General features: G+C 33.7%; 1 protein-coding gene across 2 annotated transcripts; it reads right to left on the reverse strand.

The window, feature by feature from the left end:
- Positions 1–6,218: 6,218 nt before the first annotated feature.
- Positions 6,219–12,749, reverse strand: LOC122596384. Of its 2 annotated transcripts, none has more exons than XM_043768951.1 (9): positions 12,318–12,749; positions 11,803–11,880; positions 7,961–8,638; positions 7,733–7,835; positions 7,549–7,649; positions 7,267–7,441; positions 6,831–7,001; positions 6,613–6,713; positions 6,219–6,475 (listed from the first exon to the last, which is right to left on the reverse strand). In XM_043768951.1, exons 1-9 carry the CDS (start codon positions 12,639–12,641, stop codon positions 6,452–6,454), a joined length of 1,755 nt encoding a protein of 584 aa, XP_043624886.1. In that variant the 5' UTR covers positions 12,642–12,749; the 3' UTR covers positions 6,219–6,451. The 2 variants fall into 2 exon arrangements, with proteins under 2 accessions (XP_043624886.1, XP_043624885.1); XM_043768950.1 differs by having other exon boundaries at positions 6,219–6,479; positions 12,318–12,741.
- Between the last annotated feature and the right edge of the window lie 407 nt (positions 12,750–13,156).

A 13,156-nucleotide genomic window follows, 5' to 3' on the forward strand; every position in this document is an offset into this window, starting at 1 on the left:
ATAAACGAATAGAGGTACGTTTATGTTTGTTAGTGATTTCAGGCCCTAGGTTACGATTAGGAACTAAACGGATATCAAACAAGTCAAATTGGAAAAACTGCAAATCTGAAGTAGCGTAGCTTACGCTGAAGACCAGCGTAACTTACGTTAGGGAGTTACATATGTGAATCGTATTATGGATGTTTCGATGTCTAATTGTCTATAATGCTTTAATTGATATAACTAGATTTTAGACCCGTGTCCAACACTGTACACGAGACTTACGACATTATTAATTTTAGATATTCATACATGTAACTCATAAAAGCTAAAAAGTTCAAAGTTGAAGATATAAATAGATAATAAGTGTTCAATTCAAATGTCAAGAATGTTAAGCTAATAAAAAGAAAACTAACGTAATAAAAGAACATTGGAAGCATATACCCTCCTTCATCATTTAAAAAACTTCTTTATAGACGAAATTTGTTTAAGGTGTCACATATTAACGCCTTAAATGTAACACCCCGAGCTAGGCTCGAAATGCACTGAAAAGTTATAGCGTAAGCATGGGATTATCGTAGAACATGAACTATATGAAATAAAGGGGATTCGGTGAATCCAACATCAACAACAAGTACATAATACATAATGCAAAGAAAATACGGGCAAATGAATCCTAGATCCATGTAAGTCCAAGCCCAAACTCTAGCACAACATCAATCAACCGACACATCTTGGATTATCTTGAATACCTGAAAAGTGTACTAAACAAAGTCAACACTAGGTTGGTGAGTTCGTTGGAGCAAATGACAAGGATCTAATGCCAAAGCCATTCACAATATGAACAAAGATAATGAGCATGGAACACACTTACAGTAAGTCCTTAAAAGGCACAAGTACTCAATATAGGTTGGCTCGTAGCGTAACCTGGACCCACATGTATCCATTACACAATTATACCATAGCTAGAACACACATAATGCACAAGAACACGGAATGTCGACATCAACAAATATCCATCAAGTTCTAAAATGTCAAACATGTTCATCAATGTCCCTAGATTGTTCTCATGTCATCCAATTGTCATCAAGTACATTGCACATGCACACATTGTCCCTCTATTGTCATCGATATTGTCATCAAGTACATAAGTACCCGTTTAATGTCATCAAGTACATAAGTACCCGTTTAATGTCATCATGTCCATCAACTCAACCATGCACAATGCACATACATTTCATACGACTTTACATTTAAGGAATCTTAGATGTTTGTATACAGGGTCACCCACAGCCTTCCCACCACATCTGCAACTCATTAAATGTATCATCGTCTTCGATGTATGTACAACTATCCTAATCATAAATAAATCAATCATACTCAAACAATCCATAATCAATCAATGTCCATTAATAACCCTCACATATGTATTCACATAACTACGCAAGGTATTTAGAATACGCATAGTAAACAAGAACAAGTAATAATGATATTGATAAGTATCTAACAAGTTCTATAATGCCAAACATGACTATCAATGTCCCTTAATTTCACTCAATTGCACGTAATGTACCTTATTGTACCCAGTTGTACGTAATGTACTTCATCGTACTCAATTGCACCATGACCACCAATGTTTACCCAGAAACAAACACCATGTGTATATACTTCGTACGTTACTACTTTTGAAAGGCCTTTGATGCTTATATATAGGGCCACCCTCAGCCTTCCCACCACATCTCCAATCTTTCGAAGGTATTATCGTCTTCCATATATACACCACTAACCTAAAAGTCAACCAAACATGTACATACAATAATCATATAACAACCACGTATTTACACGTTAACAATCTCATCAATCAAACAATGTCATCACTCAAGACACTCAACATATGCACAATCAAGTCATGTCATCATCAAGGAAATCAAACGTATGCTCAATTAAACTATGTCATCAATCAAGGCAACACATAATTGCGCAAACAACAAGTTAACACACCAAGGTTGTACACTTTTCAGCCTGAATCTCAAACGAGTAGGGAGCTACGAACTCACCTGTGACGAGCAATAACAAGTTAAGATCAAGCTATGAATGTCCAACGGTCGTCAAATGTCCACAACCGAAACTTCAACAACGATCACAACCTACTTTAAAACATCACAAATGCATTCCAACAATAAGGTCGAACTTTCTATACTATGTCACAATCCCCAAAGGTACTTTAGAAGTGATTTCAAGAACGTTTAAACAATGATTGAAAAGTTTTGGTTAAATACGGTCACTTAGCACCAAAATTCGAGATGGAAATCAAAATGTTTAAAATCATGTTTTAACAAGTTATATGACCTTTATTTGATGATATAAGACTTCCCTAAAACTTACAAGTTGATTGAATGTAACACGAAACGGGAACTGAAAAAGTAGCCGAAGAGGGCAGTGGAGCACGACTCTTGTGCAGAGCAAAGGTCGTGCTCTCCAGACGGACATAAACCCCATTTTTCAACCCAAAACTTAATTCTTGACCTTGTAATCGATTAAGGAAGTTCCAAGACACGCTTTGAACATAACCAACCATGTTTCATCATAACCCACTTCATAATTTTGTCTCAAAACATCAAATCCATCAAAATCAATCCAAAACCCTAATTTCGAATTAAACGACTTTTGACCCGATTTATGACTCAAGGGTTCTTAAGTTTAACTAGAAACAAGTTTACAATCATAAAATAATCGATTTGGGAGGAACTTGACTTACCAAAATCACCACAATTGTTCAAATCCGAAAGTTGACCCGAATTGAGGATTTTTGCACTTTTTGATGACTCAAATCTTGATATGATGCAAAGGAGATGTAATAGATGATGTTTCTAGCACTAATCCAATTTGAAACCATAATCTTGGTGTAAGAATCTTAGAGAGAGAGAAAAACATTTGTGTGTGTGTGTTTTATTCTTGTAAGAAGAAAGGAAGGAAGAAAAGATAAGGGAAGGAATGAATGGATGAGTGGAAAAATAAGGAAGTTAGTTGGGTGATGGGTCATGGGTTTGACCCATGGAGGATCCATTTCATGTTGCTAACTAGATTTAATGTCATCTAGTACCGTAAAGCCAATTAGATATAAATGTCATCTCAAGGTTTAGGTTCGATTAGCACAACCGATGATATCGACTAGCACATAGGTCCTAAATTAAACGATAAATTGATCTATTTGGACACATTGCACTTACATGAACTCCAAATTACACTTGAACTATATTGGCCAACTCAATAATTATTCAAATGGTACGAGTGGTCAAACGGTCAAAGTCACAACTGTTACATTAAAGTCCTTTCTCGACTTAACTCAAGATACTGCAATGTACAATTGTTCGTGTGTGAAAACCGGGCTTTGTAGATAAAAACCAATTTTAATAACATTGTAAAAATAATTATTTCAGTTATTTGTTTTTTATTAATTAAATAAAATTATGTAAAAAACTAATTAATGACATCAGTAAGAGTCACTTTGATAAAATCGAGCGATATGATTGGTTAATAAGTCATTAGTTCAACTGTCTTTTAGTATATACTAGATTTTAGACCCGTGTCCAACACTGGACACGAGCTTATGATATTATCAATATTAGTTTTTCATACATTTAAGTCATAAAAGCTTATAATTTTGAAGATATATTTTGCAAGTAATAGTACAATAATCACAGGGTCGTCAGTATCATTATTAGTTGAGACATATTGTTGGAACTGTTTGCCGTAGTCATTCTCTATTATAGTTTTTTTTTAAAGCAGTTGCACCAATAATGTTATAATTTTGAAGATATATTTTGCAAGTAATAGTACAATAATCACAGGTTCGTCACTGTCATTATTAGTTGAGACATATTGTTGGAATTGTTTGCCGTAGTCATTCTCTATTATAGAATTTTTTTAAAGCAGTTGCACCAATAATGTAATATTATTATGAAAAATAATTAAGAATTAAAATATAAACAAACTTATGATCCCATACTTGACATTCAAGTAGATGTTTTTAATTATAATGTGAGGCCATAACACATAGAAGTTTATTTCAATCACTTGTCCTATGATAACTTAGATAACAATTAGGATTGTTTTTCTATTCTTTGATAAGAATTAAGACTCTTAATTTGAGTGACAATAGTAATTTTAAACATTAATACACAAAACTAATATATAAAAAAAAAAATTTTGTACCTTTTTGATTGAGAGATGGAATGAATTGTTAATGGAGTTCATATCAATTTGGATTTAGCATTCAACTAACCCTCTATTGTAAATCGTGTTTTGTTCTGTGATCGTCTCATGTTCTGTGATTCATATAGGTATCAATTTATAATATTTTTTTATAAGAAATATTTATCTTTAGTCATGTAGTCAACATTGATATCTATATGTGTAAATCTATATTTTATTTTTATATAATAATAAGTCAAAAAAAGTCAAAATTGAAATCTTGAGAAAGTCGAAAGATATGATTACACGGATTGTTTATAGCATTTTAAAGATAAGATAAATTATTAAATATATAAATTTAAATGTAAAAATGTAAGTAAAAACAAATTTAAAAGAATATACTTCTAAAACATTAAACATATATATATATATTATATTTCATCTTTTGAAATAATTTTTTGTACATAATATTTCATATGTTGAAATTGTTTTAACTAATTAAATGATTAATTTTGTTAAAAAAATTTTTCAAGTTGATGGCTAAAATCAAATATAAATTAAGTATTAAGGGTTAAAAAGTGTAAATTATTGATGGAAAATCAAAAAGTGTAAATTAATTAGACTTTTTCGATAAATACTAATATAATAATATATTTGGATAATGATTATTAGAATTTTTAATTTATAACTAAATTCAATGATGACATAAGCGAAAGTCAATTTGATAAAATTAAGTGATTTGATTGGTTAATAAGTCATTAGTTCACCTGTCTTATAGTATATATTAAGAAGATTAAGATAAAATTAAAATTAAGATAAAATTAAATAGTACAAAAACTATTAAAATCTTAATATATTTACATTAAATTTAATTTATTTATTTATAATTAGTTATATATATATATGATAGAACATATTATTGGATATATATTAGTTATTATTTTATTGCATAAATATTAGCTATCATTCTATCGGATATATATTAGTTATTGTTATTTATTTATTATATTAAAATTAGTGGGTAAAAAGTGTAAATCTGTTATGGAAAACAAAAAAGTATAAATTAAAGTCAAAATTGAAAACAAAAATCAACATTAAGAAATCGAGAATTGTGATTGGTCAATAAGTTATTAGAGCAACTGTGCTTTAGTATAATAAAAGATATATTTATACCAAAACCTACATATTAGAAAATCGAGGTTCTTTCTTGAACCCACACATATATACACTCAATGCATACTGCATATTGTTACAAGTCAGGACTATCTCCAATGCTAAGAACATCATTAGGCGTCTTTAAGTTGTCAAATCATATCCTTACAAATTCTTATACATCCTTATAAATCATTTAAATCTTATAATTTTATCTCCAACCACACAAACATCTTACATATCCTATTACCTCCGACTAAAAAATAAAAATATATTAGATAAAGACTAGTATGGGCATGCCCTTAGGCAAGTTGGAGAACTCGTGACTCAGACTTGACTCGAAGAGAACTTGGATTGAATTTTATATACAAACATAAGTATTTTTGAAATTATATGTAATAGAACTTTAAAAATATCTTCCAAAAATCAAATTTTAACATAAATGTCCAAAAGAGGTAACATAATAATTCAAAACTTAAAAATTAAACGTAAGATTAGTCAATAGATTCATGATTCATCATCATTTTGTCCGTATCGAGATAAAAGAACTCGTGATTTGAACTCGACTCGGCGAGGTGGGGAGTCAGGGAGTTTATTTTGAGTATTCGGCCGACTCGAAAGAGTTTTACAACCTTGCCCTTAAGTAAAGGCATCCTTAAAAAAATTAGTTTTAGACAAGCTTCAACGGCAAACGATATCCAAAGGCACACAAAGACACCCTATTGGAGATAACCTCTAGAAATTCTAGTAACTCCACGACTCTTGTCAGTAGTTCTACCTGTAAAGAACAATCAAAAACAGAAGTTTCTAACCGTAGGTACGATAGGACCATGCATGAAATGGAAGTTGGATATGTTACACATATTACATATAGGCCCACATCAAAGACATGCTGAGTAAACAATTCACGTTCTCTTTGCTTCAAATAATACCTTTCTACCGGTCTCTTCATTCAGCAAATTTACCAATAAATTCAAAAAACATTCAGCTATGAACAGATTATACAAGAATAATTCACGGGCTATATACATTCCAACAAAAGGAGCAGCAAACATAGGACGCTTCATTGATCTTTGATAAAAAGCTACTTATAATCATTCCTGGTCATGTTGGATTAAAAATTGTACTACACAGGGATAGACTTCAGCAACTGCCTGCATTCACACCAGACACCGATTAGGACCATTTGATATTTTAAGCATCATAGAGTTCTTTTTTTAATGAGACAACAAAACTATATACGACACTTCAAGGATACAGACTGAAAGAAAAGGTCAGAGGAATTACCAATCGCCCCCCAACCAAATCATAATGGGCGTAATGTGAGCCATCTGGTTCACCAAAAAGTTTATATGTAACCAAATTCTCAGGGATCAGCTTTGTTGTTTCTGTTCATTCAACCATAAAATTTATATTAGATAAACTGCCAAGTTTCAGTACCCCCTTCTTGAAGGAACTGCAACATTTCAAATGCATGACTATCATTTTTAAGCTCAACAAATTACCCAGTACAGCTTCAGGGGGGCAAATTGCATCTCGATCACCTGCAATGGCCAAAACCGGGATATTGATTTTGTGAATATGATCCTTATAGAAAAACTTCCCACTCCGGTCACACAAACCACGCTCACGCAAGGCTGATGCCAACTGCAATAAAAGTTTTGCAGGTATGGTACCTGCCAGAAATGTATAGCCCTATTATGAGCATAAAACCCCAAAAAGGGGGTAACAAAATTTACTTTCATACTTGCATAACTTTATTATTTAATAATAAAGAGGGCAGCACCTCAATTGTTTTATTAATAACCAACATGACACTATACAACAACACACTGCCAATTCAATGATGGATGTCCCATCATTGAGATTTGAATCTAGTAAAACCATTCCTATACAATTCTACATTCATAACAAATTCAATATCACGATATTAATACTTACAGAAGTTGTTCAAAACAAGCTTTTTCAATAGCTCAGGATGCATCATGTCTTGTGCCGATATCATGTGGTTAAGCCATGACAACACATACGGAGGACTAGATGTAAAAGGATAAGCAGCGGTTAGCATCGCCCCTAAAGGAATAATAGGCACATTAAGAGCTTTTGCAGGATCAGCCTGCACACAGAAAGTAAATGATAATTAGTGTCAGGTGATAAGTAGTTGTCCCCAGATAGCAAGTTACTCTAAATAATTAGGTCCACCGATCAAGAAACACTTCTTACAAGTGGCATTAGTAACTTGAGTGTAGATTTTGAGGATGTATAGTCGAGTGAAGATGCCAAAGTAACAATAGCCGCTAACTCTGGTTCCCGTCCTTCAGAGCCTTTATCATTAAAAAATATTACAAAATCGAACAAACAGGTCTTATACTTCTTTCCCAATAAACTAAAGTAAGATGAAATTTACCATATCGTGATAACATAGAATACAGTAAAATTCCCCCCATAGAGTGTCCAACCGCAAGCAGTTTACCATCCTCTGGTTGAGTATGAGCCTTTATATATTTCATCTGCTTTTGAAAGAAGATCATTAGATGCTTATTTAAAAAGATGGAGACCAACTGATCAGGTCAAATAAAAAAGAAAAAGATAGGTCGTTGTTTTAGTTCTTTGACATAGGAAAATGTCACCTCACCGCAGCAGGCACATCCTCTTCAAGGTAGTGATCAAAATCCCAATCATATTTGACAATCAACTCCAGCTGATTTTGAAAATCTTCAATGGTTGTGATCAAACGATCATGCAAGTCAAACAATGGGGGTGATACAGTACGCTGACCTTCTTCAATTATATTAATTAGGTTTTCACTCAGATCCTTTATCTGGGTTGCAACAGCAGAGTTTTGTCTCACTTCCAACAAACTTAAAAGGTTTTTCTTTATCTCATTAAACCGTTCTGCAAGAAAAGAATCCCCAACTAGCTTTGAAAACTGGTCAAACAATTTTGCAGAAATTAGTCTAGATTGACCTTCACTGAGAAAGCCAGATACTCTATTGGCCAAAGTTATAAATGTTTCAGTCAACTTGGTTACAAGTACCGAATCCTCCCAGATAGTTGGTAGTCCTGCTGGGTCTTTATTAATAATAGCAAATCTTGATTCTGTCAGGACGCTTTCCTTATTATTTGAAGGTTGTGAATCAAATCGAGCACTTTCTACTCCAGTTGCAGTAGTAGCTTCCATCTGCTCAGATATTGCATGGGCAGATTGTTCAATTTCTTTAGGATTTGAACCATGTATGCTTAAACCAGCTCCTCGAACCTCGAGAATCCATGTGTCAAATCCTTGTTCACACATGTAACGAGCAAATGAAGACTGCAAATGAACATTATCCATAGATGTAAGATCTTATATCATCTTCAGAAAAGTACTACCACATTGCATCTTTTAAAAGTACATAACTCAACAGACATTAACTCAAGACTGTCTGTTTAACTGAATATACTCAGATTCACAAAATTATGCATCTTACACTACAGTACCTTGCTTTTCAACGCATTATCTCGTAATAGTGGCAGGCTTGATTTCCGTTGTTGGCTATTAGACTAGATGGTAATTACTTAAATGATTTCATTTAGTTTTAGTATTATACATAACGAATTTCTAGCGAGCCACGTAGATGCTTTCAGCACAACTAGCAGGATAACACCCAATGCAGCGGATAACTATACCCGCAGCCCCGCGGAGAACTTTCCCCAGATAGCTGGCTTAAACTAAATTCGGATCAACTCAATTTCCCACAGCCTTGTTTAGACTGACAATTATCTCCCTCACTTTCTATATATAGTGGTATATGATCCAAATAGTATCAACGGCCTAACTTACAACTCTTAGTTTAAAGAGTTCTTGAAGTGTAAACCTGAATGCTTTACAGTCCCAACTCTATATGTTGAGTTTAAGAAGATAGGATGTGAGCTCTTGTGATGTGGATGCATCAGGTCTTACTAACTCAATCAATCTAATTAGTACAAAACAGACCCATTTTGTCTATGGTGCTCCCATTAGTCCAGATTATGGCTCACAAGATTTTCTTGGGATCAAAAGTCTTAGTGGAGTGAATGTGATTTCATGGCAGCCCAGCCCTGAGTCAAACAGCAGTTATTAGTGCCTTGAAAACTGCATTTTCAGCATGAAGAGTTGTTTTTCTTATTTATTATTCTCCTAGTTTGCTGTAGTTGTTAATGTTTCAACTACTTATCAGTTTTTCAAAGTTTTATTTTCTTTTTCCAAAGCAAGGATTAAATGTTTGCTTTGGTTACCTACTCCATCCTATAAAAAGGCTTCCAAGTTGTATAAGAAGACAACATCTTCAGTTTTAAACACATTACAACTTATCAATTTTTCTGAGTCTTTTAAATTCAGATTTAGGAGTCAATTGTTGCAAGTTCTTGGTGTAGTGCTGTTTGCTTTATCACTAAAAACTTCCTCTTTTGCCAATCTGATTAATCTTTGGTGGTGTTTCAATACTTTACCCAAGGATTAAATAGGTTGTTAGACTTGGTGGTGGAAACTTTACCTACACCTATCTCACACGTATCACCTTGGATCGTTCCTTGACCAGCCTTCAAAATTTTACAATCTTACCTTTCTAACAAAACACCCCCCTTACTTTTCATCATATATCTAATATTATATTATAAAGGAGGACCCCTTTTTTTGAAATTCTCAAAAGATGAATTGAAGTACCTAAATTGCCCCTCTTTTTTATTCACTAATTTAAACATCTCTACCTAATATACCTATAATACCCTTAAATCTCAACTACTCATCTTTTTCACTTTTCTCAAATCTCAACCACTTATTTTTTCTCTCTCCTCCATAAATCATTTTATTCCTCTAATTTATTCAAGATCTTTTATCTCAAAAACCGTATATCGATAAATTATAAAAATTGTATGGGTGTTATTAAAATTTCGTACTTTTTCATTAGAGATGTCATTCGATATACTTTCGACGAATTTTCAAATTCGAGGGCGTACGGCTAAGGCATTTGGCTATCACACTCTATGTCTTATCACCTCCTATTACCTACCAACCCACCATCTTACCACTGCAACGCGCGGGCACTATCTCTCATATAAACCAATACAAAACACATAATACACATCTTGGTTTTAAAAGGCATTATGGTATCCTAGGCAGACAAATGTTCAAAAGATGAGGAGCTGGCTAACGCTTCAATACACCTGTTTTTTTACAAAAGTACTGACTTTTTGATAATATACTTATAAATTCGAGAACTTATACATAACATTTTCTGCAAACTAACCGCTTAAAAGTACTTACAAATCACTTCTACACAGAATATACTTATGACAATTCAGTTAAATACCTTAGTTTCTTCCTTTTCATCAAATTAGTTGACCATACGACTTTGTAGGATATATTCACATCATGGGCTCAAAATGGAGATCATTTGAACCCCACTTACAAAATCAGTATAAACCCTACACCCTACTCATATTGAAGATACAACAAAATGCGTGGAAAAGCTCTGATGGCCCCTCTATAGAATTCCCCACAGAAGCTTGCACTCGTGACTCCTTCTGTAAGAAGATTGCTAGATTTGGGTGAAGCAATCTAAACAACGCCTAGCGTCTTAGGCACAGTTTTGCAAACCAAGCTACATACAGTTTAAATATACACACTTCTGCCTCCACATATACACAGAACACACTAATATATATGTGTATACCTATGTATGAGTGTGTATGTGTATATATATGTATATATAACAAAAACCAGCAAGGTCGTGAAACTCGCTAATCGGTCATCGACTGGTCAGAAAACTTGGAGCAAATAATCGCCTAATTGGCTTAGGCGGAGAGACTCAGGAGTACCCCGATTGGAACTTATATATATATATAGCTTACGAAATTATATGTATGACATGTTTGTAGGAATCTAGAAGTACGTCTAAAAACATTAATACAGCTAATTAAATACTTATAACCCATTTTTGACCAAGTTGGCCGATTTTTGTGGGACTTGACCAACTAGGGGACCATGTAAAATCATCCTGGCCATTATGAGTTTAGAGCTAGAAACTGAGGATTAGGCATAGATTATTTGTAGTGTACCTACTATCATCAACCAAGGAGGATCGTCGAAATAAGCAAGAATACTATTTCTACGGAGAATGCCATTTCGCGGATGTAGCGAATAGTGATTACTCAAATATTACTCAACTTGCTAAGGACAGTGTAGCAAGTACTTGATGCTACTGATTACCCCTGGAATTACCAAATTAGATTTCTACAACACCAAAAACTAGAGTAACAAACAATGAGTTTTTAACACATTCATGCAATGCAAATAAAACATCTCACCAATATCCTCTCACAATGTCTTACAAACACTCGCACTCAAAAAATCATCAAAATATGCGACCAATACCAAAATTCAAGTATCCTAGTCATATCATCAAAATGTGCAAGTTACAAATTCATTGAACATTTAACAGTAACAGACAAACTCACCTCCGGCGAAAGATCATAACCGATAGCATTCGTGCCCACTCCTGATAACAACAACAACGGATGCTTTCTTAATTTCGCCTGTAATTGACACATTTCACAATATTCATATACATACATCAATATTCATACATAATAACATATATAAGTCAATTTTACAGTATAAATACTCCATATATATACACACACATATATATATATATAATTTAAGACCAACTAAAAAAAGTCCTTACTTACACATGTGTAAGTTAACTTACACATGGTTTTTCTGTGGGCCCGTCGCTTGAAAGTCTTAGTGTTTTTACAAAAAGGTCTTGTATATCGTAGTAGATGATGATGGTGTACAAAAATCAATGGTTCTAGTTGGTCCTAAAATAAGAGGTGGTCTCAAAATATCTCACCCCTATGTATATACGCATAAACATATGTGTGTGTGTGAGTATAACATAGTTTATACGGCCCAGCTGAATTAAAATCATGCATAATTTATGTGTGTGTGGAATATATATATATAATACCTGTGGAGAAGGATGATAACGCCACAAGGCAAGTTTCCAGTCACAATTTTGAACAGAAACATAATGAAGCTCATCGGCAGTACATATCGGAGGCTTATTAGAGACCTTTTCGCCGTTGATTTGGATATCGGAATCCGTATCATTAGAAGAGAAAGCCCTGACTGAAGTTAAACGGGTAGACGGAAGAAGACGGCGGAAACGGAGGTGGTGGTGGTGGTGAGAGGAGAGACGGCGGAGGAGGAGGACGGAGGAAGTTGACAGTGGCATTTGGAGATTGGATACAATGGCGGTGGCGGTGTGAGTTTGAGAATGATGAATCATCATCGAGGAGATTTTTTATAAATAAGTATATATATATATTTTGGGGGAAATTTAGAAGCTAGAAAAGATGATGATTATAGCGTGTCGTGGAGTCAAAGGGGTGATAATTAATGAGAGATTCAACATGATGGACGAAGACAGCTCGGATTTGTGTTTGTACAAGATTACTAGTTGTTATTAAACCACGTGGTTAGTTATTCTTATCAAACACCGTCAGTTTAACTGGTTAAAGACATTTTCGGTTTTACCCAATGTCTTTAGTTCAATCCTTAGGGATGTCAGAACCTTAGGATTTTCCCTCTGAATATTTGTAACGGCTCATGATGAACATCTCGTTGTCTAGGGTACGTACAAGGCTTCATCATTATACGGTGAGATTTTGCGATTGTTTCATTTTTTGTTTTTTCTTTCCCCGTATCGATACAATGAGCACTGTGAACTATTTGCTTCAAAAAAGATAGTTGTAAAGAAGACTAGAGCAAGATATCATAATGTAGAACATATTTGAAATAATGGGG

This window comes from Erigeron canadensis, chromosome 4 (genome assembly GCF_010389155.1).
Source record: "Erigeron canadensis isolate Cc75 chromosome 4, C_canadensis_v1, whole genome shotgun sequence".
NCBI classification, from domain to species: Eukaryota; Viridiplantae; Streptophyta; class Magnoliopsida; order Asterales; family Asteraceae; genus Erigeron; species Erigeron canadensis.